The 27,305-nt window shown below is 41.1% G+C and overlaps 2 protein-coding genes across 3 annotated transcripts in view; one reads left to right on the top strand and one right to left on the bottom strand.

Annotated features, from left to right (window-relative positions):
- LOC133116437 (tubulin alpha-8 chain-like) overlaps nt 1-27,305 on the top strand; it is a 247,914-nt gene that overhangs the window by 57,065 nt on the left and 163,544 nt on the right. The window lies entirely within an intron of this gene.
- The window catches only part of LOC133116435 (inactive dipeptidyl peptidase 10-like), a 182,460-nt gene that overhangs the window by 88,660 nt on the left and 66,495 nt on the right, over nt 1-27,305 (bottom strand). The window contains exon 1 of one of the 2 annotated variants that reach the window (XM_061225957.1): nt 12,079-12,537. The exons of the other annotated variant lie outside the window; for it this stretch is intronic. Coding sequence (XP_061081941.1) covers nt 12,079-12,135 — 57 coding nt within the window. The 5' untranslated portion in view covers nt 12,136-12,537. Of the gene's footprint in view, nt 1-12,078; nt 12,538-27,305 lie in introns of those variants that run through there. 2 annotated transcript variants of the gene reach the window in all.

Raw genomic sequence — 27,305 nt, 5'->3', positions numbered from 1 at the left:
AATAAATACTTATATGTTACAAAACGATTTTTCACATTTTGGAATCACTGACCCCGCAGCTTAACTTGTGCGATCCAGACTGAACCAACATCATTTAATATGTATCATGATTCATAACCATTAGTTTTATGGTACGGTTTATGACACATCATGTTAAAATACTTTGAGACATCCTCATTTACATTGCATGGAATACTTCCACAGCCATTCTGGACTTTATTTTAAAATATTATATTGTCCTTTTATTGTTGCTTTTAATGTTGCTTGGTGTTATGTCCCATGCGTCCTATTGCTATTTTTAGCTTGGCAGCAATTAAATTGCCTCACTGGGACAATAGCAGTCTATTGATTCGAGCAGAGGACTACAGAAATCATATGTGGGTGACTTGTGGGTGGGTGAAGGAAACAGTCGTCAAACTAAAAGCAAAGAGGGCTGACACGAAAAATGACCTCGATATAATCATCCTTCATAAAGCGACCCCGCATTGGCATGAGAGGAGCGGAAATGATCTTCATAAACAGATGCAAATTGCTTCCTTTTCTGAGGACAACTGAATCATTCAGTAAATATCCCGTTGCAAATCCCCCCCACTTAAAATAAGCCAGTGAATTCACTGTGTCACCCTTGTGTGACCTTGTGTGAGTGTTTAACAAGAGGGACCGGGATAATACTACACTAAAAGAGCATGAGAACCAGTAATGAGGACAGGTCATTCAATCCATCGGCTCTTGCCATTTAAGAGAGAATGTAGGGCATGCCATTTCAAACTGGAGTTTCTAACGCAGAATCAGGCAGGGCTGCGGAACAGGTCCTCTGCCTCTACAGCATGACCTAGCCAGCTCTTCCCCGCACCGACAACACGCTCTACAGAAATACTTCATGCAGAATTTGCCTTTTGCTCATTTCCACCTATGCCCCCTTGTTCTACTGAAGATTTCTTGACATAATTAGTGCGTAATGTAATTCAGTGAGGTATTTATAAGACTTATTTTTTTTTACTTTAGACTTTTTAAGCCTTCTGCTGCTGTAGCCACTTAGAGGTTTGACGTGTTGTGTGTTCAGAGATTCTCTTCTGCAAACTGCTGCAAAGTGTGGCTATTAGCATTAGTGTCACCTTCCTATCAGCTTTGACCAGTCCAGCCCTTCTCCTCTGACCTCTCTCATTAACAACACCCACAGAACTGCTGCTCACCATTTTTATTTTATTTTTTTTGTGCGCACCATTCTCTGCAAACTCTAGAGACTGTAGGAGATCATCAGTTTCTGAGATAATCAAACCATTCTGTCTCGCCCCAACAATCATTACACGATCAAAGTAACTTTTTTAATTCATTCTGATGGTTGATGTGAACATTAACTGAAGCTCCTGACTCATATCTGCATGATTTTATGCACTGCACTGCAGCCACATGATTGGCTGATTAGATAATAGCATGCATAAGCAGGTGTACAGGTGTTCCTAATAAAGTGCTCAGTGAGTGTTTGCGCATCCTTGTGTTGCCTTTAGTTATGCTTTTTCATCTTAGCACTGTTTCTCAGATATCCATATTATTACTTATCATTTTCTGATCCAATGCTCTTGTTTCTAACACTCATATGACGCTCACGACATGCATTTCATCATGATGGCTTTTGAGGTTTCTCCAGGTAATGGTAGGTGCTCAATAAATAGCACTACTTTTTGCTGAAAATAAATACATTTCCAACAACAACAACAAAAAAAAAAGCACACAAATAGTGACTTTTCCCCAGATTACCTTTGATTTATCATTAAGGAGTCTGGCACAGAGATAGGGGACAATCATTAGCAAGTTGCGGGAAGGATTCATATGCTTTGTAGACCACTCAAGGAACGCCGTGAAGCAATGACTTTGCTATTATGAACCATGAGTGCAATAAGAAAGAATGGTAGAACCATCACTGTGAATATGAGTTCCTGTAAAATGCAATGGCGGTACTTAATGTGAAAATGAAAGAGCAAATAGACTGCTTTAAAAGCTATAAGGATGCTTCCAGACCACAGATAGGCCATAGGGACATGAACACAGGCATTGTGGGGTTTAGCTGAGGGTATGCAGTGATATGACTGAATTAATTGCAGAAATGTCCTACCTTCATTCCACCAGAGGTACATTGGGATTATGTCAACCTGTGACTGCTGTGCTGGCTCTTATCGCTGAACAACGTGCCAACATTACCAGTTGACTTCAATGAGAAACATTTAATGACAAGTGGTCTGGGGTGTGTGGTGTGTGTATGTGTGTGTGCGGTGGGGGTGGGAGGTCCAGAAACACAGTGGGTGATTAATGTATGTACGGCACAGTGTGCTTTATGGAAGTGGGTTGGTGAGAACGTTTCATATTTCGGTCATGTAGAACGCACTGGCATTGAACCGAGAAGAGTGATACCTGACCAGAATGTGCAGTTAAAATCAAGTCATAAAAATGTAAACTATGCTGGTATTAATTGCACCAATTGCAGTTTACTCCTAGTCTGGCCATGCGACAAGCATATAAATTGTGATATTTGGGCATACGCAAGTAATTGTGTCTTCCCATTCACGTTTAATGCGTCAGATGCCCTTTCTGTCAGAAAGGCTGGTGATGATGCACTTGTCAATGGTTTCCATCTCCCCATTTCAAATTGAGCTGGCAGCTCATTCCTAACATAAAGAGATTGCTATTAGACAGTAAATGCTCCAAATTATATAAACATTTTGGAGGAAAATTACAGAGTTTTATTACTTTGGCTGGCATTGCTTGGTTATTTCAAGGGCAGTACAAATAGTTTAACAGAGTAACTCAACACTTTTGACAAAGGTGCACGTTGCATCAAACTGTATGTCTCCTCAATAATGCAAACAGTGCATTTCCTGTATTAAACATAAATGTTATAATTTTGTATGCCACCTGTAATACCACAGTATGTTAGCAGTTTAAAACTTAGAAATGATTACACAGTACTTTGCAATAGCATCAAAATAAGAATTGTAAATTTTATAACTGCACTTGTAAATGATAATTACAACTGTCATTCTATGTCAATGGTTTTATTTTTGACTTGTGCACCACAGGTATTTCTTGATAATTATATTATCTATTATAATGTGACAGATATGTATGACAAATATGAATACTAATATGAATAATAATTACAATATTAATATGCAGAATAGAATTAAGTCAGGTTAAACGTTGGACTATAGATACACATTTCCTCTGCCTGGGGTGACTGATGATCAAACTTGTGGAAAGTTATTTGCTTGGTAGGTTGTGCATCTATGGGTTAATGGAAGAGCACAGTGATGACAAAGTCGAAGAAAAAGAACTGTAGCGGGATGGGGGGGATTGCACTCATGTCCGGTTCACTGCTCTTGCATGACAGAATATTCATAAATGATTACGTATATAACCGCGCTGTCATTGCTGGAGGCCCAGGACAATTGGAAAAGCTTGCGGACAGGCACACTGACTGCCAGCACACAAGCAGTGAGGTGTGATACACATGCATAATGCATACATACAGTAGACACTGCTATTCATGGCCATTTTGCATGCAATTCTTTTCAGCATGCCTTGGGGAATCCAGTCTACTTTAAGGCTGTTGTTATAAAAATTACCCTGGAAACATTAGCATCCTATCTCCTCTAAAATGAGGTCTACACTAACATCTAGAATTTGTTTTCCATTGTCCTGAACAATCAAGCCAAGTACACTGTTGTTCGTGACCACCCTAAAATTCACACATTCAGGCCTTTATTTACAGCTTCTGGGTCAAAGCATTGAAGCGATGTTACTGCCAGAGAAGCAGGATGTTGTAGCCACGGGAGCAGATGTCCTGCTGTTCACAGTTTACATCAGCCCTAATACATATTGTAAATCACATTAAATGGCTGCACTCAACAGCCTCACCGAATAGTTTGCATTTGCCAACAATCTGTAGAAAAGTGCATGTGTGAGAGAGAGAGAGAAAGAGATCGAGATAAGTGTCCAAACACAATTACTTTTTGTACCTTACAAAAGTGAAGCTTATTATCTTGAGGAGAAAAATGGATAAACCAATGAGCAAATGGCTGAATAGACATTTCCATCCTTAACTATCTGTCTTAATTAGCCGAGTATAAACAAAAAGAAAAGGGTTCAATCTTAACAAGTTAACCTCTTATCATGAAAGATGCTTCAATGTGTGCTCTGATGTACTTACTGTTACTTCATTATCCAAGGTACTTCACTTCCGCATGTGGGAATAATGATTAGGAATTAATGTCCTCAGGAAAATCTCAGAAACTGGGGTGAAATACTGTTACTTCATTAAACCTATAGATTTGTACTTTTCACAGCACATACTGTAAATGTTAATATTTGGATAAGGATAATGATGTACCAAATAGTTTATAGTATATGATATTTATTTCTTATTTCTCAGCCTTATAATGCCTTCCTTGACCTTCATTAGCACAACTCTGGCCCTCATGTTGACAAATGCCAATAGAGTAACAGACTCCAAAGGCAATCGAAAGCCTTGAATCAAGACTAGACACTGACAGCTCTCCTATCCCTGCACTAAGGAAGCGATAGAACACCCCCGACTAATCAGAAACACCTCTGTAGCCATTTGTCTGAAATATTATGGTGCCCTGAAATAGGGGGACTACTGAAAGAGTGCTGTAATTTATACATGGTGAAACTAAATCAAACTAAACTAAAAAGTATTTCAGAAAATCTGCAAATCTACACTTGTATTGTTTAAATTTTGCAAATTTTAATTGTGGAGTACAGAGCCAAATAAAAATAAACATGTGTTTGACCCAAGACCTAATCATATTCCTATTCAAGGTTAATCCTCATCCTAGTCTTTTCTTGACAAATCAGGGGTCCATCGGTCAGCGAGTGCAGTTTCCATTCCTCAGTCAGAGTGCAGTTTCCATTCCTCGGTCAGAGTGCAGGTTCCATTCCTCAGTCAAGTTTCCATTCCTCAATCAGTCTCCATTCCTCAGTCAGAGTGCAGTTTCCATTCCTCAGTCAGAGTGCAGTTTCCATTCCTCAGTCAGAGTGCAGTTTCCATTCCTCAGTCAGAGTGCAGTTTCCATTCCTCAGTCATCGAGTGCAGTTTCCATTCCTCAGTCAGAGTGCAGTTTCCATTCCTCAGTCAGAGTGCAGTTTCCATTCCTCAGTCAGAGTGCAGTTTCCATTCCTCAGTCAGAGTGCAGTTTCCATTCCTCAGTCAGAGTGCAGTTTCCATTCCTCAGTCAGCGAGTGCAGGTTCCATTCCTCAGTCAAGTTTCCATTCCTCAGTCAGTGAGTGCAGTTTCCATTCCTCAGTCAGAGTGCAGTTTCCATTCCTCAGTCAGAGTGCAGTTTCCATTCCTCAGTCAGAGTGCAGTTTCCATTCCTCAGTCAGAGTGCAGTTTCCATTCCTCAGTCAGAGTGCAGTTTCCATTCCTCAGTCAGAGTGCAGTTTCCATTCCTCAGTCATCGAGTGCAGTTTCCATTCCTCAGTCAGAGTGCAGTTTCCATTCCTCAGTCAGAGTGCAGTTTCCATTCCTCAGTCAGCGAGTGCAGTTTCCATTCCTCAGTCAGAGTGCAGTTCCCATTCCTCAGTCAGAGAGTAGTTTCCCTTAGTGCTTCCCTGCCTTGTGGTCCATACTGGATCACACTTCTGAGCATTCACCACATGCTTTCAGGGCCACCAAGCTCCTCAATATGTGTTCACAGCTATCTCAGCTATCACTCGACATATCGGAGAAATCCCGGATGAGACCCCCTGAGACTCAGCTCAGCTCTCAGTTTGCTCACCATCATTATGTGCCATGCAAAGAGGCTGGACAGGACCCTTGGAAACTGCAAATGACAATTGGGACTTTCATCCAAAAAAGCATGGCTCTTAACACCGACACTCGCATTAATTCTATTTCTGTGATTAATTGGAGGCATCCGAGCCTGGATAGGCAGTATAGTTCTTTATTTTTCAGTATGAGACGAGTATCTGTAAACAGTCTAGCCCTTGCTTTAATATCTTCTCTCATCCTGCCGATGTATTATACTGTTCAGTTTATTTGCTTGAGTGCTTGCAAGTGCACAGAAACAAAGCAACAATTGTGGATGATGATATTCCCATTTGTGAGAAATGACGGAGCTATTCAGCGGCAAAGGTTATACAATACAGAACACGGAGTGCTGGAGGCAGCCACCATTTCAACAGGCCAGGAGGCTTTCTGATTGCATTGATCTTCTCAAACCTTTTGACCTTGGCATGCCCACACTTTGCGTTGTATTGTGGACAGTACAGTAAATAGCAATTTGACATGAGATTTTTACTGCAGAAATATTTCCACAGCTATTTATTTGAATAAATACGGAAATGCAGGTATGTAAGACACCAGACTTGTATATACTGTATGTGTATACAAGTAGTGGCTACACTATTCTCCCACAGTTCCTGGGGATTGAATGTGGGTGGTTTTTCCAAGGCCGTGGGGTGCTTTGCGCACAATTAAGGATTGCGGCTCACCCTTTCACTTCAAAGTCACTTCATTTCCTCTCTTGTACCGTAGGTTTGCATTAGGCCCGCTTTCAGGTTCGATTAGCGCTCCATTGCTGTTGCGCTGCGCGGTGAATCCCGATTGATGGGGAGATGGGGAGGGCTTTGAGTGGTTTGCATTGGAAGCCTATTCATTCCACCATCTCCCATTAATGTAAATATACACCCCCCCCCCCCCATCCCACAACTCCGTCCTCCTATTCAGCTTTGTGATGATGGATAGGAAGGTGCAAGAACATGCATCAATTACCCTCACTACCCACCTGTGAGACTACACATGATACTTCGATATACTATCGATACTATACACATTTTCAAGCATTATCTTTACTTGCCAAGCATTATGTTCTCATCAAAGTATCCATTTGCTGCAATGACAAACATTCAAAGGCATCAATGTGTGGGAGTCCATGAAAGCCAGGAGTAGGAAGAAGACAAGAGCCCGCCTACAGCTGCTCACACCTCACCTATTCCAGAAGAACATTTTAGCTAACCCGATCCTCTGACTGTTTGCTGCCTGCTTCCCAGCACGAGCAGGGGCAGGGGGTGAGCGGGGCTGTTGATGTTGTTATTGAGCCTGGGCCAAAACAGTGCAGGGGTGCTTGCTTGCATTAGAGCATAATGAAAGATGACACAGCTGAACAGCTACAGGAGATACACTGGTTAACTGAGCAATTTCAGAATTCCAGAACTGCTCTGAAGAAGAATTATACTGAAAACCACCTACAGTAGGATTTTCCCAGCAGTAGAGGACTCACACCAACCAAAACAACTCTACCTTTCACATCTATGGCTGCGTGGTTGTTCAAAGGATACAGGTGATAACCAAATGGGGAAATGTTCTATTGGCTGTTATGAGGTAATGAAGGTCAGGTTCTAAATAAAGAAGAGAACACATGCGGTCTGAGCAGAAGTTTAAAGCTTTACGGCCTGTACTCTGATCCCGAACGGAACCGTTCCATTTTGTACGTGTCTGGCACATCACAGGCCTTCGTTTTACCGACCTGTATGTTTGTGATTTTTTATTTGTATCTGTGTTCCAATTCTGTCTTTGTGTTTTGCAATTCAGTGCCTCTACCTGCACTTCTGGGCAGCACATTTTCCTGTTTTTCATTTTGTGTTTTGCATTTCAGAGCCACTGCAGCCACATTATTTATTTGCAACATTTATCCGCAAGAAAATATGATCTTTATTAAACACCCAACACCTCATTCAATGGCAAGCTGAGGTCATAGGAACACTTACTCTATGATATTCAAAACAACCTCATGCAGTATCTCCTCATCCCCTGCATGAATTTATCACATTAATGCTTTGATCAGGATTACAAAGACATTGACAGTGGTATTATGTAATACAATAGGCGCCAGCAAGGTAAGGTAATTCAATGATCCAATCAAATAGACTTGTATGTTCTGAGGCTGTTTTCCACTTCCATTTACATGTAAATATTGTGTAACTACCAAGATCCACTGTTCAGTTCAACCACATTTTCCCCAAACTGCTATTTTTGTAAAAATTCTGACTACCCACTGTGACTGCAGCATACATGATATGTTATGGCTTACATGAAAGTAACTTAAAACCCAAATAATCAATTAGTGAATTACTTATAGTATATCCTCAATTTAATATTTGGATAGTGTAGCGTAGGGCTACTCAGATCTGGGAGCTTGAATCCAGTAGTACTGCTGTTTTTTTTACTCTCTCGCTCTGAGCAGGAACAGATTTAAACCAATTAATTAATCAATTAAATATCAGGTATAAAAAAAAAAACAGCAGTGCTACCGGCCTTAAGGGCAAGATTTGAATATTTAATTTGACTGATACCTTACTGACCCCCTGGTGTAGTGGATAGACCACCAAACCATGAAGCCGTAGGTCACGGTAACATATAAAATGATACGCTGCCATGGTGGCGCAACAGGCTAAGATGCTGCGGACTTGCGGTTGCAGTTCGTTGCAGTTACACACCGGGTTTGATTCCCGGTCCTGCCAAAAGCCAAGTTTGGCCGGCTCACGTGGAGCGCCATAATTGGCTCACTGCTCCAGAGGGAGGGACTTGGCAGGGTTAGCTGATCGCCGCACAAAAAGCACCTCCGGTGCCTCGGAATCACGGTCACGAGCATGAGACAAGATGGCTTGAAGAAGGCGTGTCCTTCGGGCCACCGAGGGACGGTGGGCGGTGTATCTAACACTAACTCTAATTGGATTAGATGGGGCACAATTGGCTACCAAATTGGGAGAAAATCTGAAAAAATAAATAAATGATACACTTCTGGGCTGTCAAGGTCCCTGCTGAGAGCACTGATGTCCCACACTGATATCCCACACTGATATCCCACACTGATATCCCAATATGAAGCGGACTGCAGCCAGGAGCCTGGTGAGAGCCATGAGACTGGCCATTGCATCACAAAGGGAGGGGGAGGGAGGTATGTCCACAGGGTAGCCCAGCATTAATTGCTGAGTAGTGTCTCCTCTATTCTGTTGCCTGCAGTATACCTGCACAAACTGCATCAGGTGTCAAGCTCAGGAACTGAGGAACTGCAAATGGAAAAGAGGCTGTGGCTGAATTTGGTCGCATTCACAAATGTTTGTTGATGGAGGACACTGTAGCTCTGTATTGTATTGTTAAGTATCGTACCATTATGCAAATAAAAATGAGTTTCTTCATTATTAACATCACCACATCATATATTTCAAATTGTGAAACTACTTACAGTTCATATTATTTACTATAATAATTGTGTGTAATATAATAATATAACATAGTTCAGCTGCAGTTTATAGGTTATAGAACTGGGGATTTTGCATTAGTCTGATGCAATTTCATTTGTCCGAACGTATGTGGATGTTTGTGCATTGCCATCATTGATAACAGTGATATGACAGTTGCTGCTTTGTGTCTGGAAATTCTATTCCCAGAACATTTTCTTTGGAGCAAAGGTGTTTTGGAAGGCCTGTTGTAATTAAATTGTTCATGTGTATTCTTAAGGTACAGTACTTATCAAATGTGACAGGGGTACTTTGGTAGGATAAAATTAAATATCTTCACCGTATTCTTCAGGAAAAGAGACAACAGCAGCCAGGCGTAAAAACCATCCATCTTATTTCATTTAAAGGAAATACAGCGGAGGGATCAGTCAATTCCTCTCAAGTCTCTGGACAATATTTACCCATGATCCTACCCGCTTAACCATAATACCTAAAGTAAAATGAACCTGCAAGTTGGATTGCGATAAACGGAAAACATTAATATATGCGTCAATACATTTATTACTTTAGTCACTAAAAAAACCAATTGAAAGACATCATGAAGTCAGCATTTGATCTAGACAGCACACCTTTGGGATAAACAATTCAGAAATGAGTCAGGAATATTAATTCCACAGCAAATTAGATTGTATCTTTTAATCGAACTACAGACTGGAATGTTAGACTGATTGGATATTTCTTGATACACACAGCATACAGCATAGCTACAAAAACCATCACTCTTGTCTTTTGATGTGCACAATAAATTAACTGCGATGAAAAGTGGACTGTTTGATTCACCATTCCTGTAGGAAATAGCACAAATAACAAAGCAGAATTGTGGCTCTTGAAATTACAGTCGTATTCAGGAAGGATAGAAATACCTTTTATTTTGTTATTGGAGCCATGAATACAGGTTCATTGTCAGTTTACGAAGAATGTATCAAGTCCCAAACGTCTCAGATCGACCTTCTGTTTACTTTTTCCAAACAGGTGTAAAAGACAGAAAGTATACTAAATAACCACAACCACGCCTCAAGTAATCAACTATTAGGCCTACCGGCAGTAATGGTGCGCGCTTCTCAAAGTTCAATTTCAAAGCGCATCTCTCGTGTCATTTGCCTCATTTCCTTCACCCTGGTTTCCGATCATTTGTCAAGATGTGACAACTCCTTTAATAGTCCAACGAGCCTAATCTAATAGCCACGAGACTGTATCCCGAACAACTACAATGTAAAGCAACTAAGGATTTGCATGTTCTTATTTTGCTAGCGGCTGAAAGTTAATATCCTACAATGATCCACCAATGGATTAGAACATTATATGGGCAGCGGCTGTGATCCATTCAAAATAGCCTACAGTACACAGTCAATAGGCTACTGCATAGTCTGCTTATAACATGCATACGTTTTAGAGTATTGTAACAGTAGTTTTTTGTTTATTGCTAAACAATTTCAACGGTTGGGTATTTCCCATGGGTTCAATTTCCGATATGATTCGCTTCGAATTGAAAACGATATTATAGTAGCCCAGACTATAGTTAGTTGTAAATAATTCTCAAACAAACAAACAAACAAACAAACAAACAAAAAACTCCAGTAAAATGGAGCAAAACACATTGCCTTGAACGACACTGCACGCGCCGGTTATCACTGTTATTAAAAATTAAAGAAAGAGGTGATCCATAATTCAGAGCAGTTGTTCCAACATCAAGCACTGTCATTTTGTGACTACCCAGTCAAAGTCTTCGGTTTTTCACGCTAAACTCTGAATAACAAAATCGACCATCCGGTGGCACTCACTTCCATTCTTAACACTATGCATGGTTATTCTAAACCAACCAGTGATATCGTCATGTAAACTACAATGCAATTAAGGGAATACTATAGGCTTTCCAAACAAAACGTCCGTGTTCAACGTACAGATGAGTGTAGTAGAATCACAATACAATATAAACCCGCCGCCTACCCAGCTGGACCGCGAGCATACTTATATTTTACATTTACATTGCTGCCCATACAACAAATTACCCCACTATAAACTGCATAATTAAAATGAAAAGAAACAGAGCTGCGCGTCATGAGATGGAAGAGATAAAATAAACGGATCCGCCGGAATAACGCGATCTGTGTTTATCGTTGCTAATTGTATTACGAACACTAGATGGACGCCTGACCAGGACGGAATTACAATATTATTCCGCGAGCGCACAGCACCATCTCTGGCTGTGCTGGTCGTATCAATCCCCTGGGAGCACTAATTATTCATTGTCCCGACAGCTGACAAGCTACTCTTTGAGCGACTAATTGATATAAGAATGGCACGTGCATCCAAAGTGCTGGATCAGGTCCCGAAATTCTCACTCGCCGTGAAGAGCATTAGCCCAGTAGGTGACTGGTGGCAGAAAGATAACAAAAAAAGTCACCGAATTTTCACCGAAAATAATTAAATTGCGATTCGGATTATGAATGGCGACGTGCCATTGCAATAGCAATATCGCGCACCTTTTTCAATGTAAAATCAATTGTATTTATGTGAAACTCAGTAACTTGCATTCATTGTCCCGTTTAACCTCTCATAAAGCAAAGCTGCGAAATGATAATTTGTTCTACGTGAAATATGAAATGAAACGGTCTACAGTACCATTTGTTCAACTATTCCGTAGTACCTAGGCTATTGCTTTAAGCATAATTCACAGCACATCCAGAATAGGGAATCAGTCAACTAATCCTTCTAAGCATCACATTGAAATGCAATATGGTAGTCTAAGCTGTATTTACCTCATCTTGTTGCGGCTGGTTCGCTCTTTGATTTTGTTGCTCCTTCGTAGCCGTCATAGTGAAATCTTGGAAATAGAACTTCTTCAGTCGGCTCGTTCTAACTCAGATGCGGTTCGTGCATTCAAATGCCACTCGGCAGGAGATCCGTCAGACGCATACGGTAGAGAGCAGCGTTTCACAGAAAAGCGCCAGGCACCCAGATAATCAATCGCCAAATCTTAACCGGAGGTTGACGGCAGTGGGTCTGTCACGATTCTGAGCGGTCTGAAGACGCCTGTGCGGATACTTCAAGGTTGCACTTTACATGTCACACTAGCAGAACGCAGAGAGGGTGGAATCTATCTGTTGATAATAGTATCCAATCATCAGGCAAGAAGCATCTATTGTAGACCCCCTGCGATTCTGAAGCACCAAAACAGCCACAGTCCGGACAGTCAGCCTAGCTGCGTCGTCACTGCGACTCCCACATCTGGGCAATCAAATTCACTTTCCGTTCCCGGATGGGGGAGACTGTGTGCTCTTACGAAGACAGCGGGCGGGAGGAAGTGACTCCTTGCCCAACAGAGTGGAGTTCTGATGAAGAAATGATGTAAAGCTCGTTTCATCAGAATTCCAACGGAGCGGAAAGACGCAAAACGTGGCAATAAGTAGGTTTGAATATGCACTTAACACCGACGATGAAAATGATAATCACGATGATGATGACGATTATTATTATTATTATTATTATTATTATTATTATTATTATTATTATTATTATTATGAGAAGTATTAGTGTACAATAGGACATAATTCTCCTTGTAGCAATGGCCTGACTTTGCAAACGGCATCGCTTGTTATAACTGTCCATGGTCCTGAAACTGAAGCGCCATCCTCTCTGCTTTAGTTGTTTCCTGCCACAATTCAATCCTGCCTGTCCTTTCACGTGTGCATGGTTGTAAAGTATAGAATTGAAATTCAGTGTAACTATATCTGAACAGAAAACAATCAAAGGCTAATGTGATCCCCGTTGAACTTGTTACAGAACTTTTTGAAGCCTGGTTGAATCTTCCATGGAGCTGTAGAAGACAGTGGTTCAGCAGTTGGCTCCCAGACCACATGCCCCATCCCCCATACACATGCAGGTAGAGGATCAGTCACATAACCACCATCCTGGCCGTGGTCACGATGGCACCCTGTCACCTGGCAGCATCCCTGATCCCTAAGCCCTACACTTCAGACACCAGGAAGGCTTGTTAACAGGTTTGCTGGAGTGGAGGTCAATACTCTCTACTTCTCTGTCTGACCAGCTGGAGAACCAAAAATATAGAATTTTTGGCATTTAGAGGATGAGCATTACATTAGAAATAGTATGGTTATTTGGCTGTTCTTTAGCTCAGAAGATTGCATTAACTTCCGTGGTGTAAAACCACAGACATACCCTTTCGTGTGGTTCTGGTTATTCAGTATTCAACTGTACATTTCACTTTCCAAATATTTGGTGTTAACAAAGAAAACACCACAATAAGTGGAATTAATTTATGACACGTGTAGTGTGTGGTTCATCCATTTATTTTCACTGATTCATTCAGTATTTGCTTGTTTGTTTTCAGTGGTTTCCTTACAGGCTTACTAATGCCGGTTAAAAGTACTAGGATTTTTGTGAAATCCACACAAAATTGCCCTTAAGCAATGTACGTTCCAGAGAAGTGCTTTCTATTCAGACGTTTGAGTTCAACTACTGACTGCTCCCTTTCTCCCCACACTCCCCAACTCTGCAGCGATTTTAGGGTGACCTAATCAGAGCCTCCCGGATGAAAGTGTAACCAGGAAAGCCAGACAAAAATCCCTGTCTGCTTTTGTCTGTGACAACTGGGATCAATTTGAGCATTGCAATAAATCCCCGCTACTTACCCTTTAGTTTCTCCACATGACAGTGCAGAACTGCTCCCGCTGAAGAGGAGGAGAATAATAACGCACAAAGGTCGGGATTGTTTGAGCGATTACCGTATTTGCATGTAGAAACCAATATTTAATCTGAATTAGGCAGACATTGGTCGGGGGGGGGTTATTTCCTAATCTCAAATTAAATAGACCGTTAAATGGTCTTGGACAGAACTCTGATTCTACCACTGAAACCAGCTAGGGGTTTAGTGCGTTCAAGCCGCATGGATCAGGCTAAAATTACATCAAACCGTTAGGCCACCTGTTAACTGAAGATGGCAAACTGGTTACGTCCCCAACCTGATCCATCAATAGAGGTCTGTCCGTATTGATTAGAGGTTAGGCCAAGCCTTTCAAGTTCTCTGGCCTATAATTCGTTTCTAGAATCGATGTCTTTCTTTGCAAAATTCCACACTGTAGTCAATTTCTCCCTGTCAAAGCTTGTCATAAAATACACACTAAATGGATTAGCCTCGGTTTTAAACATTAAGCAAGTATGCTCAAAAGAATCCAACACATCCAGCCATTAATTTTAAATGACAGCCTAAAAAATGTGGCACCATTCGTCACTCCATATTGGGTGAAGCAAAATAGAAATTACAAATGAAACTGCAGCCTCGAGATCAAAGTCCAAGCTGGAGGGTTCTGTAATCAACTGTGCAGCAGATTACTGCCTGCGTAACCTGTGGGGCGTTTTAGCAATATACCAAATGAAAGAAAGTTAGCTATATTCAACTGAAATATGTCTGGAGACGTATTCACTATTTTTCAAACTTCACAATGTTTTGAATTATTGCTTGCAGGCCTTGTTTTAAATGCAAACACAGAACAGACAGAAGCTTTGTATGACTGAGACGAAACCGCCATTTGATGTCTGAATTTTTCGTTAGTTGCAGCCTTGCAGGAAATTAATTCCGACGATTCCACTGCCTATGGGCAATGAATAGCCGGTTGAGCTTAAACATTTTCAGACTCTAAGAACTGGAAAAAAAATCTCATTGGAAGACTATTTTCAGTCCATGGCCCAGAAAACCCATAACACAAGCCTCTTTGTATAACACACACAAAGTGCTATTGCCCCCAATCCACATTGATGCACCGTTTGAAAAACCGACATTAAGTGGTTGAGACCCCTCAACACATTTTTGATTGATTTCAACAATCATTTGACACTACATAAAAAACCCTGGGACTGGTGGCTGTTTGTAACTACAGGAAGCAGGCTGATCAATTTCTCAATAGGTTGTGAGTCAGACATGACCATGAGCCTAGCTACAGTCTATGCCAAGGACTGAGACAGGCTCTGTCAGGGTGGAAGACAACAGCTTGAATCAAGACAAAGCAGAGCAGTCAAACTCTAACATTGAAGGTACAGCTGTACGGTATATGACATGATGTCCAGGTGATTGGCCAACCAAAGTGAAGGACAGCTGATAAAAACACAAATGTTAGACAAATAGCTGAAAATCTACAACAACAGCTAACAAGCATTTTTCAATACTGAGTTTTTCAATACAATCTCTGCACCAACACGCAGCTTGGCACAACAGTTAATTTAATGCCGAAAAATGAACTACCAAAACTGGGGCCCTGCAAACGTCTAATTTTTTATATTTTTTTACTTTTTGTTACAAAGCAGAATGGCACACCTTTATTGTAGGGAATATACTGCAGCATATTGGCATATGCAACAGGGACAAGTCAAAGAAACACAGCAGTAAAGGTTTTATTGCCATACAGCCATTACCCATGGACCTGAGAAAAATGTACAAAAAACCGGTCTACTTAATTTGGCCCCAAGTTCTCTTCAGCATCACATGTCCTCTTATCCAATACACTGGTGAAAGAGCCTCTGTGCATGCTTGGCCCATCCCAATCACAATCAGAGCACAATCAGCTTCAACTTCAGTCAGCACTACAACTATTATCAAAACCTGCTGAGGGTTTAAACAGCATTTCAATATAGTACTTGTGGCTTAGCAAATAGCTATCCACTTGGATTCTAGCCTATACATTAGGCTTTGAACTTGAATGTATCAGTTTTTCTTTTTAAATAGTGTGTGCAAACATGTGCAAATTGGGCTATATAAATATACAGTTTTTTTGGTGGTTGAGCTTAAATGGGAAATTAATTCAATATTTTGAAAACTGTTCATTGAATGCATTATTCATCAAAGCATTGAAAAAAACATTCACAGTTTGGTCCACATAATGTGCTGTTGTGCAAACCGTGTGAAGAGTTTTGAAAAAGTTAACTTGGTATTGAAAAATGCTTGCTAGCAATTGTAAACAAAAAAAAAAAGTTTAAAAGGCCCAAATAAAATGAACATTTCTAGACTTAGACTACAGAACAGCACCCTCTTAATTATGAAGTCTAACCTTCCTGCTGGACCTTTCTGCTTCCGGTCCTTTCCCAGGGGGGCGTCTCCTCTCAATTACACCTGTTCTCTGCCACTAACCCCCAGCTGTGGAATAAGATCCCCATCACAGACAGGGCAGCATGATCTGACCCAGACTACACACACCTGTTTGCACTGCATCTGGACTCAACTGATGCTGAATGAAATACATCAGAAATGCCCTGCCTAAGCTCCCTCTATCACTACTGCGCACCGATAAATCCATTTGCAACTTAAAGCAGCGCGTTCCCAGTCTTCATCTTGCATCTACCGTGGCACTTAACTTTATGTGACAACTTTATTTATTAACTATTACTAATGGCTGTGAAACTGATTACTTGGCATCATCTCTGCTAATTGCACATCTTTATGGGTGCACTTTCATGATCAAGTCCAGAGAAGTGCATCTGTTACTGTAAATGCCTAAATGTTTGTAAACATGAATCTACTATAGCCTCTCATTCAGGTGCAGAACAATAGTGAGTTTATAGTTTATAAGTGCAACAAGTAAGCATGAGTTGTTTCAATCTGTTAAATTCAGTACATGAAAGAATTTGTGCATTAACGCCTGTTCAAGTAGAAAGTCATCAAAGCAGGCAATGTGACCAGAGGTGCCCAAACTTTTGAATATGACTATATATAGCAATTCTCTTTATTTAAATGGAGAAAAAACTTTCTTGCTGTCTCAATAACAGATGGCTGTAGTCATGAATGCCTTGGGTGAGATGCACAATAACATGAGTCAAGCTGGCAAGAAAGTGATATTTGTCATTTTTAGGTTCAACACTATTTTGAAAGTGCATAGCACACAAGGATTTAAACTTCCATTATACTCAATATCCCTGTGGGGTCCCGATAGGCACTGGATGAGCACCATCTCCTAACCAATCATAGAACTAATAGTTCATTCTGATCCTCATAAAACCTCAAAAAATGTTTTTCTTAACGCAGAGAATAGGTCATGTCTAATGTTGGTCCCTGCAGAGGTTGTGATAACTTCTCCTCTCTTAGAAAGTCACCAAAACATGCAATTTCAGAAGGGGTGCCCAGACCTTTGAACATGACTATATACTGTATAGGACAGCATTTGTTTTTTAAATGGAGAAAAAAGCAAACAGTGCTCACTAAAGTTACTTTTCGCTGTCTCAATAACAGAAGGCTGTACTGATGAATGGCTTGGGTGAGGTGACAATAACATCAAGTTGGCCAGAAAGTGACATTTGTCAGTACTTTTAAAGCAATACCCAAGGATTCAAACTTGCATTAAGCGCAATAGTTTTGTGGGACCCCACAACCTGACTAATCATAGAAATAATAGTTAATTGCGACCCTCATAAAAGCAATTGGATTTTCCTAACACACAGGGAGGAAGGAAGAAAAAAAAAGTATTTGAATGACATGTAGCACACCAACATCTGCCTGGTACATTGCAATTCAATATATTTGGAACAGTTGGCAATGTATACACATTCACACACAAAAGAGATCAATAAACATTAACTATATTATACTATCTGCAAACCCAAGCTAAGTGTGCCTCTGTATTGGGCGAGTCACCCCGAAATGCAACGTGGCTGCCCCCTACTGTCGGAACCTCACAAGTATTATTTCCCAGCTGGCGGAATTCCTTCCACAGAGGCAAACCACCAAATGAAACATGAAACCACTGTAGCATAATCTTGGGAACAATGCTGTCAATCATCATTAAGTGGCAATTGATTCATCGATATAGATGACTGGGGACGTGCAGTGTTAAAATGTGGAAACAAAGAAGGCTGCTCTGACCTCATTCTGAAAGATGGATGAAATGCAGGTGCGAAAATATGACTAGGTGAAAAAGTGAAGAGTTTTGAAAATGTGAACTCAGAACTGAAAAATGATTGTTAGCATTGTTAGCATAACTCATGTAATGTATATCCAGACATAATGCATTTGGGTCATTCTTTGATTTGTGTTACAAACCATGTTTCTTTTTGTCAGAAAATTGATAGATTTGGTTTTTTTAACTTCTGTTAAGATTAGGAAATAGATATTTTTTTAATGTATATAGTACAGCTTTTTGTATCACCGCATCATGAAAAACAGTGTGTCTTATTTTTTGCAATATGATGAGAATATAATCGCATAAACAAAAATTGTAAAGGACTATTTTCTGGTCAGAATAAAAGAAAAACACTGACAATATTGTTTACTCATTATCTTGATTAAAAATATAAAATAAAATGATATTTTCCCCCCAAAAAAAGAAAACTGTCTGAAGATTTGATGTCTGTGGTGTTACCTAACAGATAATAATATCTCTTAAAAAATTAGCAGGAAGAACTTCTAAACTACTTTCTGTCTGAAGTGATTGTACAAAGAAGCAGGAATTATGTCAGATTTCACCTGCCAGGAACTCTTACCTTTTCTTAAATTTAACAAAAACTGTGAACTTTATATGTCCCAATTTATTTTTGTCTATGTTGTTATTTGTTTATAACATGGAGTATAGCTGTTGGATGTAAAATAATAATGAAAGGTATGTTTTATGTTTCCATATATTTCCTGGCTCGTTAGCTAAATTGGTGCATGTTAGCTTTGAAGAAATTACCATATTTGTGTGCAGTTCTCTTTGGTGTTAGTGTCTTTGGTGTTACCTTATTTATTTATTTTATTTCAGCAAGCGTGATGCACAGTATACGTAAACAGTAAATACGTAAACAAGAAGTCCACCAGGATTGCAGAGCATCCAAAGTCATCTCATGACTTTCTGAAAAGCTGTTCTTTTGTTCCATAGATGTGCAGGCAGCTCGAGGGCAGGCACGCATTGTGCACAACGGCAAAATCAGCTTGTCCACAGGACAACTGCCTGACACAGATAGGTTAGTTAAGTCCAGGACTGATGGGAATACCCTCAGAGAGCAGTTCATCTGTTATCATGCCATCTACAATAAGAAGCAGAGCGCTACAGATAAGCACAGACTGCCACTGCATTCCATCGGCAACCAATTTAAGCCAGGCATGCTACCGAATTAAGCTCCATTTTAGATTAATTCTTCAGGATGAACCGACACTCCAAAGCTCTCATCTTCCAATCACCATGCTCCCTCGGGAATTGTCAGCATTCCCCCAAGATGGAAAAAGGCTGGATCAGACAGATAAGCAGCAGGCTTGCTTCTTTACAATTTCACTTAACTTAAAGACAAAAAGCCAACACAAAACCATTCAATTTATCTTGCTTTCAATTTACTGAACTTGCCATACACACGTCCCTACAAACACAAACACACACTTTATTAAACAGAGTGAAGTGCAATGTAAATGTAGTATGTAACAGATCATGCATACTATCAATCAGTAAATGTCTTACCCTTCTAATGGCAAGTTCTAAGCCAAGCCAGTTCCTGTCATGAAGCAATCAATGCAGGGATTCTAGTTTCTGCATGAATTGCTTCATAGTAACAATCAATTCACTTGGAACTAGGAATTTCAATTCTGCTGAAGGAGTTCAATGGTCTGATTTGTTAACTTAAGTTATCGTACAAATATCACTAGACTGAAGGAGATAATTATCTTTGAATGAAGAATGTCCAGCAAAATAAAAATGTTTGTGCTATATATAATGTAGAAATAACAAACCATGTGAGCATAAGAAAAAATGACCAGTTAAATTGTATGAGCATTTCCATCATATTTGAAATAATAAGTATGGTATGGAATGGTATGGCATCTAATTTTGAAGAAGCCGAACTGGCAATGGGTTAACATGGAAAGGAAACTGAGAAGAGCCAAAGATAGTGTGTGTGTGTGTGTGTGTGTGTGTTTGTGCGTGCGTGCGTTCGTTCATGTGTCTGTTTGTGCAGAAGGACAGAAAAAAGTACACGGAATGCTAGAAGAAGAGAGAGGTGAGTGAAAAGAAAGGATTGAAAGTTCAAGGAGACAATAGAAGAAGACAGTGAAAGAGAGATGTGGACAGGAGTGAACAGAGGGAGATTTGTATGAGGGTGATTGAGAGCGCTGTGGATGCGCTTTGCTGAAGTGTCTGATGCTAATAAAATATGAATGGCCCTGATGCAGCTAAGCTGCAGAGACCAGAAAACTCTTCAGCATGGTGCAGTTATGAAAGTTTCATAACCTGGTGGTTCATATACTGTTTCTGCGGAGGTTCAGATTGCTGCAGATACTTCAAAGGAGAACGCTTCCCCTTTACCAGGCTACTGAAGACCAGCGCTGTTCGCTGCACTTCGATTTCAAACGCTCTGATTGTGCCTCAAGTCAGTGTTGTGCCACCTGCACCCCACGTGAGCAGAAATGAATAGTCCACTGGCCCTTTAGCCAGAGACGTTCAGCCCATAGCAGGGGCACTCTGACACCAGGAGTACTGCTGCTTTCATTGTTCTCCTGCAGCTCAGGATTGGCACCAGGGCAGTGCAAACAGACTAATCTGTGACATTCCTATCAGGTTACCGGAAGTCAATATCAAACCCCTATCACAAACTACTAAAAGGAAGGCACACACTTGCAATTAATTACATAATATTACAAGTTATGGACAAATGTTAAATTAATCCTGGCTCATCCCAGTCAGGGAGCTGGCCTGTAAAATTAACCAGAGTAAATATATTTACTCGTACAATCCTGCAGAACTGAGCGACTGATCATACAATCAAAGATTGCCTATTGTGTTGTATTATTCATTTTATCCGTGGAAGAATAAGAATAAGATCTAAGTTAGAACCCAGAAGGTTGGAAGGGCACAATCAGAGTACCGTTGAGCAAACCACTTAACTGGACTCATTTCAAAACATCTGCAGTCAAATCTCTGGATAAAATTTTAACCTTCCGAGACACAGGAGAAAACAAGTTGAACTATTTTACTTTTTAGACATAATACAAGTATCTTCGATTACAAACACATCTTGCAGTGAACATACTTTAATTTTAATTGTACGTCCCATAGCAGGGACGTACATAAGGACGCAGGATCTCAGGAGGTTAAGGACACCACCTTTGATAAGGACATCTGCTGCGGAAATGATATATAATTCCACAGAAGCCTGCATCAATGTATTATTTTTGCATTTATTCAGATTGTCACTGGAGCAGTGTCTGATCATTCCTTTTGTCTGTTAAGCTTTGTGTATACACCGCATACATCAATTACCAGAGAGCAATAACCATAAATTTTCATTTTGGTGCTGCCATGTTTTGAAATCAAAACAGAAAGTTTGTGGAACAATTTCAGGTTTCATTTTTGTAATCACTTCTGGTGTGAAATCTTCAAACAGCAAAATATGCAGACCCTTTTGCAAACTTTTGATTGGACTTAATCTTTCAAATTCAAATCAGGGATTTTAATTCAAAGTAGAAATGTCTTCCCTCAAAAAACATAAGAGGGCCCTCAGCTGCTTCTCGGAAATTAAACAAGTATTTAATACTGCTAAGATCTCCCCCACCTGCATTCAGAGAGGGAGAGGAGGAGGGAGGGAGGGAGGGAGGGAGAGAGGGAGAGAGAGAGAGAGAGAGAGAGAGAGATGCCCTTACTCTTAATCACTTAACCAACAGCCACTTATTCAACATGCATTGGGTGTGCGGGTTACAGGCCCGGGTGAAGCACTGACCCAAAAGCTTTATAAAAACAAAACATAAACACGTAAAGTAAATCACTGTGCCTAATATTCAAGTCGGCACCCCTCAATCGCACACATATCTATTAAAAATAAGCAGGTTTGTTAAGATAGTTTCCTTCATAATATAGAAGCCCGTACAATGTATGTATGTAGGACCGAGTGCGGTACACAACCAGGGAAGTTAAACTACATGGTTCAATGCAGTGTACCTTTTAAAGTTATTGCAAAAATAATGTTTTAAGTGTGCATCCATATTAGAGGTAGGACAAATCAATAGTTGCAGTATATGCATATGTACCTTGGGGAAAAGGTATTTTGATGTACCAAATGCACACTATGTCAACAGCCCTTAAAAGGCTGATTAAAAGGGCTGATCAATCGCAAGGAATGTTCTGGGTGGTTCTCCTTTCTCTGAGGAGCTCCAGGCCCTGCAGAACCAGGACAGGCCTTCTGGGCCAAAGACAAAGCTACTGAACCTCTGTGGAGAAATACCGTCCCCACAGCCACTCCCCAGAATAGCAGCGCTGCGTATGCATGTCGTGAGTCACCAAGACACACATTTGTCACATCACTGGTTTCTGGAATGGGCCAGGGCTAACGAGATTAGCATCAGCGATGACAAATTAGAACGTCCTCCCATTGACCCACTAGCACTCAGCCCTGGCAAGGCTACGGGCGCTCCCAGCATGCATGTTCTGTAGCCTACACACTTGTCATACACGACTAGAAGATCTCCCAGCATTCCCACCCCCTTTTGCAGTGCAAATTACCTTCAGTGAGATCCAACAAATTTCATAACCTCAAGACACAAACGTTGTTGTGATTAGTCCTCTTTAAGATACATATGAGGGCATGCAACTGTCATCGTATTTTAAATGGAAAATCAAAAATTAGCACACACTCACGCACGCACACACACACGCACGCACACATGCACACACGCGCGCACACACACACACACACACACACACACACACACACTCACGCACACATGCACACACACATGCACACACACTCACACACACTCACACACACACACACACACACACACACACACGCGCACAGACACGCACACTCCCATTATCATTCATAGCTCATTCATGAGACTTCAGCAGTGCAGTGCACTTGAGTGACATTGTAGCATGCACACTTACCCAGAAAATCTATCAGAGCGATCAAGGCACAAGAGATGAACAGAGAAAAGATCAGACCATCATCAGACAGACCAGCATCCAATCCTAGACTCGTATCTCCAACATTAATGAAAGTAACCTGCTTTAATATGGCAGAAAGGAATCACAAATCTCTTTCTCTCAGTGAGTCGTATGGAGTGCTCAGTGACTCATGAATCTTTTGACTTCCTCATGCTGCCCTGGTAATTGAAACACATGACTTCCCTCTACTTCTTCCTCAAACTGCTTCTTTATTAATTAAAGCCTTTAAAAGCCACTCTTCTGGAAAGCAGTCAATTTTTGTCATTAGCAGTACTTAAAAAGTTTCCAAAGAAATTACTCATACAAAGCAGTCGCCTAATCTCTTAAGAATTAATTGCCATTGTAGATCAAGAGGAAGTAAGATGTTTCATTGCAACCACTCCCTAATTATTAGCATCGAGAATAGCAAAAGAAGCCAAGAGATCTGTTTGATAAAATTGGCCAGTTTCTCAGATTACCTATTCACATCCTAAAGATGTTTTTCTAATAAATCATAGCTCGTAAGCCAGACATCTGTGTCATGCAGGAGCCTAAAATCAGCGTCTTATAAAATATATTTTGGGATAGGATAAGCTCCAGTTTCTCTTTTAACCATATCTATGACAGGAGTGAGTGAAAGAAACTCAGCATGACTAGTATGGAGTATGGGAAGGAGGCGTATTTGCACATTTATATAACACAATCCTGTTTACCTCCCTGCTCATAGGTCTACTGATAGGCCCAGAGGTCAGGAGAACACCCCGCTGGCTCGGGTGGACATAATGAAGTGGTGATGTCTGAAGCCTCCTACAGCAGAAGAGCAGTGAATAAAGTCCATGCATGTTGTGAGGCTAAATATGGCCTGGAGCAGAAAAGGTCCATGCATGTTGTAAGTCTAAAGTCTGACCTGGAGCAGAAAAAGTCCATGCATGTTGTAAGTCTAAAGTCTGACCTGGAGCAGAAAAAGACCATGCATGTTGTAAGTAAAAATCTGGCCTGGAGCAGAAAAAGTCCATGCATCTTGTAAGTGTAAAATCTGACCTGGAGCAGAAAAAATGAGAAGGAAAGACACGGGCTTGGATATGGACAGGGGTTGTTTGCACACCGTGGATGCTCAATCATACGCTAATGAGAATAGCGTCTTGTCTCTGTTTCAGATGATGCGCTTTGAGAGCGCAAGGCCAAGTGTTTTTGTCCATATGGCAGCATGCTGTGCTCTTCTAGCATCTAGATAATGCAGATTATGACCTCGATTGTAGAAGCCTCTCTCAGCTCCCCACGGTCTCTCCCGTGCCATGCGTCATGAAAGATTTGTGGACAGAAAGAGAGAGAGAGAGAGAGGGAGGGAGAGAGACGGAGTGAGGGAGAGGGGGGGATGGGGGTAGAGAGAGAGGCGGGCAGTATGGAGAGGGAGAGAGCGAGTGAGAGAGAGAGAGAGAGAGGATAGGTGCGTAGAGAGAGAGGCAAGCAGAATGGAGAGGGAGAGAGAGGGAGAGAGAGATGGGGGAGGGATGGAGAATGGAGAGAGAAAGAGACAGAGAGAGAGAGAGAGACCCCAAGCCTCTTATATATCAAGCCATGGTCTCTCAAAATCAGGGATGCTGGGGCCAGACCAATCAGTGTGATGGAGCGGGAGGAATGAGACATGACAGGCCCAGTCTTGCCAAGATTTTACATGTAGAATCCGGAAGCATCCTGGAGCATCAACAGCATGCAAAGCATTCTGTTTTCTATTTCTTGGGGCAGAAGAATGGAACATTCTCACTGCACTCTGGCCACATGTCTGCCCCTTAGTATTTGTCCTCCCTGATGTAGTGTGCTGTCGTGAGCTTTCCTGCAGTCATCCTGCAGTCATCCTGCTGTCATCACGACCTTGTTGTAATGTGATGTGGGGTGCCATTTTACACCTGTGTACACTGGCAGACCCTGCTGAAAAAAAACAGCTAGGTTTTGAAACGGCTGGTAGCTGGTTGACCAGTTCAGACCAGCCTGATTTCACCAGCTCATACTATGTTTTGAAACAGCTGGTAGCTGGTCATTTCAAGCTAGACAGCTGAATTTTGATACTTGGGAAACACAAAACTGTGTATATTTAAAAAAATCTGTATATTTAAATGCCACTCAAATCCTTTGTCTGACATTGTGTTTTTGTGTAAGAGGGTATACATTTGAACGGATGACAAGGAGGAGACCTGACAAGTAAGTTTTTGTACTAAAGGATACAAGAAAAAGTTTTTTGAGTCAAATACCTTTCCCAGTCTGTAGCAAGGGATAATTAGGGGTAATTAGTCTACATTTATCTTTATGCTGCTATTAAATAATGAAAAAGAAACGGCTTGAGCTAATTTTAAAAAGCAGTCACACTCTTCTGGTGTTATTTTAGTTCCCTTCACACAGATTCAGTGGCAGCACCTGTCAGCACTGTCACATAAGGCTCAATGTAATATGTCTGGCTTGAATGGTACAAAAATACAGCAACCATACCACCATGTCCCTTGCCCCCCATTGAATTGTTGAAACGGAGTTCATCTGGGCCTGGTTAAAGGCCCATCTACATGAAGAACTATAAATAGAATGATAACTATGTATTTTTTTGTTTTTTTAACGAACTGAAGTTAAAAATAACGGAGTCCACACCACAACTACTGTATAATGAAAGTGACGAACGATATCATCGGGATCATTTTCAGGGCAATTTATTCCAGCAACATGAATGATAAAACATTGACAGCCAATTAAAATTCACCCGAACGTACAGAGCGTTGCATTAAGAATAGCAGATGACATAGCCAAGAGACTATTTACAGAGCATTATCGTTCATCAGTGTGGATGCTCACATTGTTATGATTATAGTTCTAGTTATTGGTGTGGACGGGCCTCCTGGGAAACAGTGTTGCGCTGGTGGTGTTGGTGGGCTTGCAGAGGGTGATCTTTGCTGTGGTCAAATGCAGTGCAGTGATGGGGACACTGTGCTGTAGAAGGTGCCGTCTTTCAGACGAGATGTTAAAACGAGGTCCTGAAACACTGGTCATTAAAGATCCTCTGACACTTATCACACAGAGTAAAGGGTGCTGTCGTGTCCTGGATAAATTCCCATCCTGCCACCTTATCACCCCCCCCAATGGAATTGGCTAAAATTGTTGGGTGCTACACACTGCTGCTGATTGGGGCGAGTTTCCCCTCATCGACCTAAAGAGTTTGAGTCACCAGCTGGGGCAAAAAGCACCATATACATGCAAGGTATTAGTATTTGTCTGAATAAACTGGCTACCCAGTTTAAGTTTTGGTGCACATAGAGTTGGCTGCATGCTCACTATGGTATATTCACTATTTAAGGCAAAGCAGCATAGCATTTAGACATGTTCAATGTTACCTCTCTGCGAAGTGCAAAGTGATGACAGGATGTGAACCAAATGAGAATCCATGTTGGATAAAGAGGCTCTCTCTCTCTTTCTTTCTCTCTCTCTCTATCTCTCTCCCCTCTCTCTCTTTCTCTCTTCTCTCTCCCCCCCCCCCCCCCCCCCCCCCCTCCCCCCCCCCCCTCCCCCTCTCCCCCCCCCCCCCCGCCCCCCTCTCTCTCTCTCTCTCTCTCTCTCTCAGAGACTGCACCACTGAGGCCTGAGGCACAGTGATCACATGTTCAGGCTCTCTTGGTTAAATATTTAACGGTGACCGTCAGCGGACTAATGACACGACAGAAAGTACCAGGCTTATTTAAGATTTCTCTGTGCTGGGCACCACACAACCCCAGCCTCTCCCCACAAACGCTCAGCGATACATAGGATGGCATCGGGCTGCCCCCCTCATTCATTATTCATGACCTCTCTGTTCCAGGGCTCGGGAAAAGTGTCTTTCCATGTTGTCAAGAACAGAATCCTTTCAAGGGAAAGGGAAACTGATGCTATTAAATAGCCACATTCATTTTTTCCACATAAGATTCCTTGTGTTCCATTTGATTACATCAAGTAATCCGATCTGTCAATCCATCTGTGTAAATTCCAGATTTCTTAATTTAATATCCTTTATTAATTTATGTCCTTATATTTTTTACACTTGTCCTTGTCAATGTCACATCTTTTTTATCATTTTTTTTAATTTGTGT

This window comes from Conger conger, chromosome 17, assembly GCF_963514075.1.
Source record: "Conger conger chromosome 17, fConCon1.1, whole genome shotgun sequence".
In the NCBI taxonomy this organism is placed as follows: Eukaryota; Metazoa; Chordata; class Actinopteri; order Anguilliformes; family Congridae; genus Conger; species Conger conger.
Note: the sequence above shows the minus strand (reverse complement) of the source record. Positions and strands in the feature narration are given on the sequence as shown.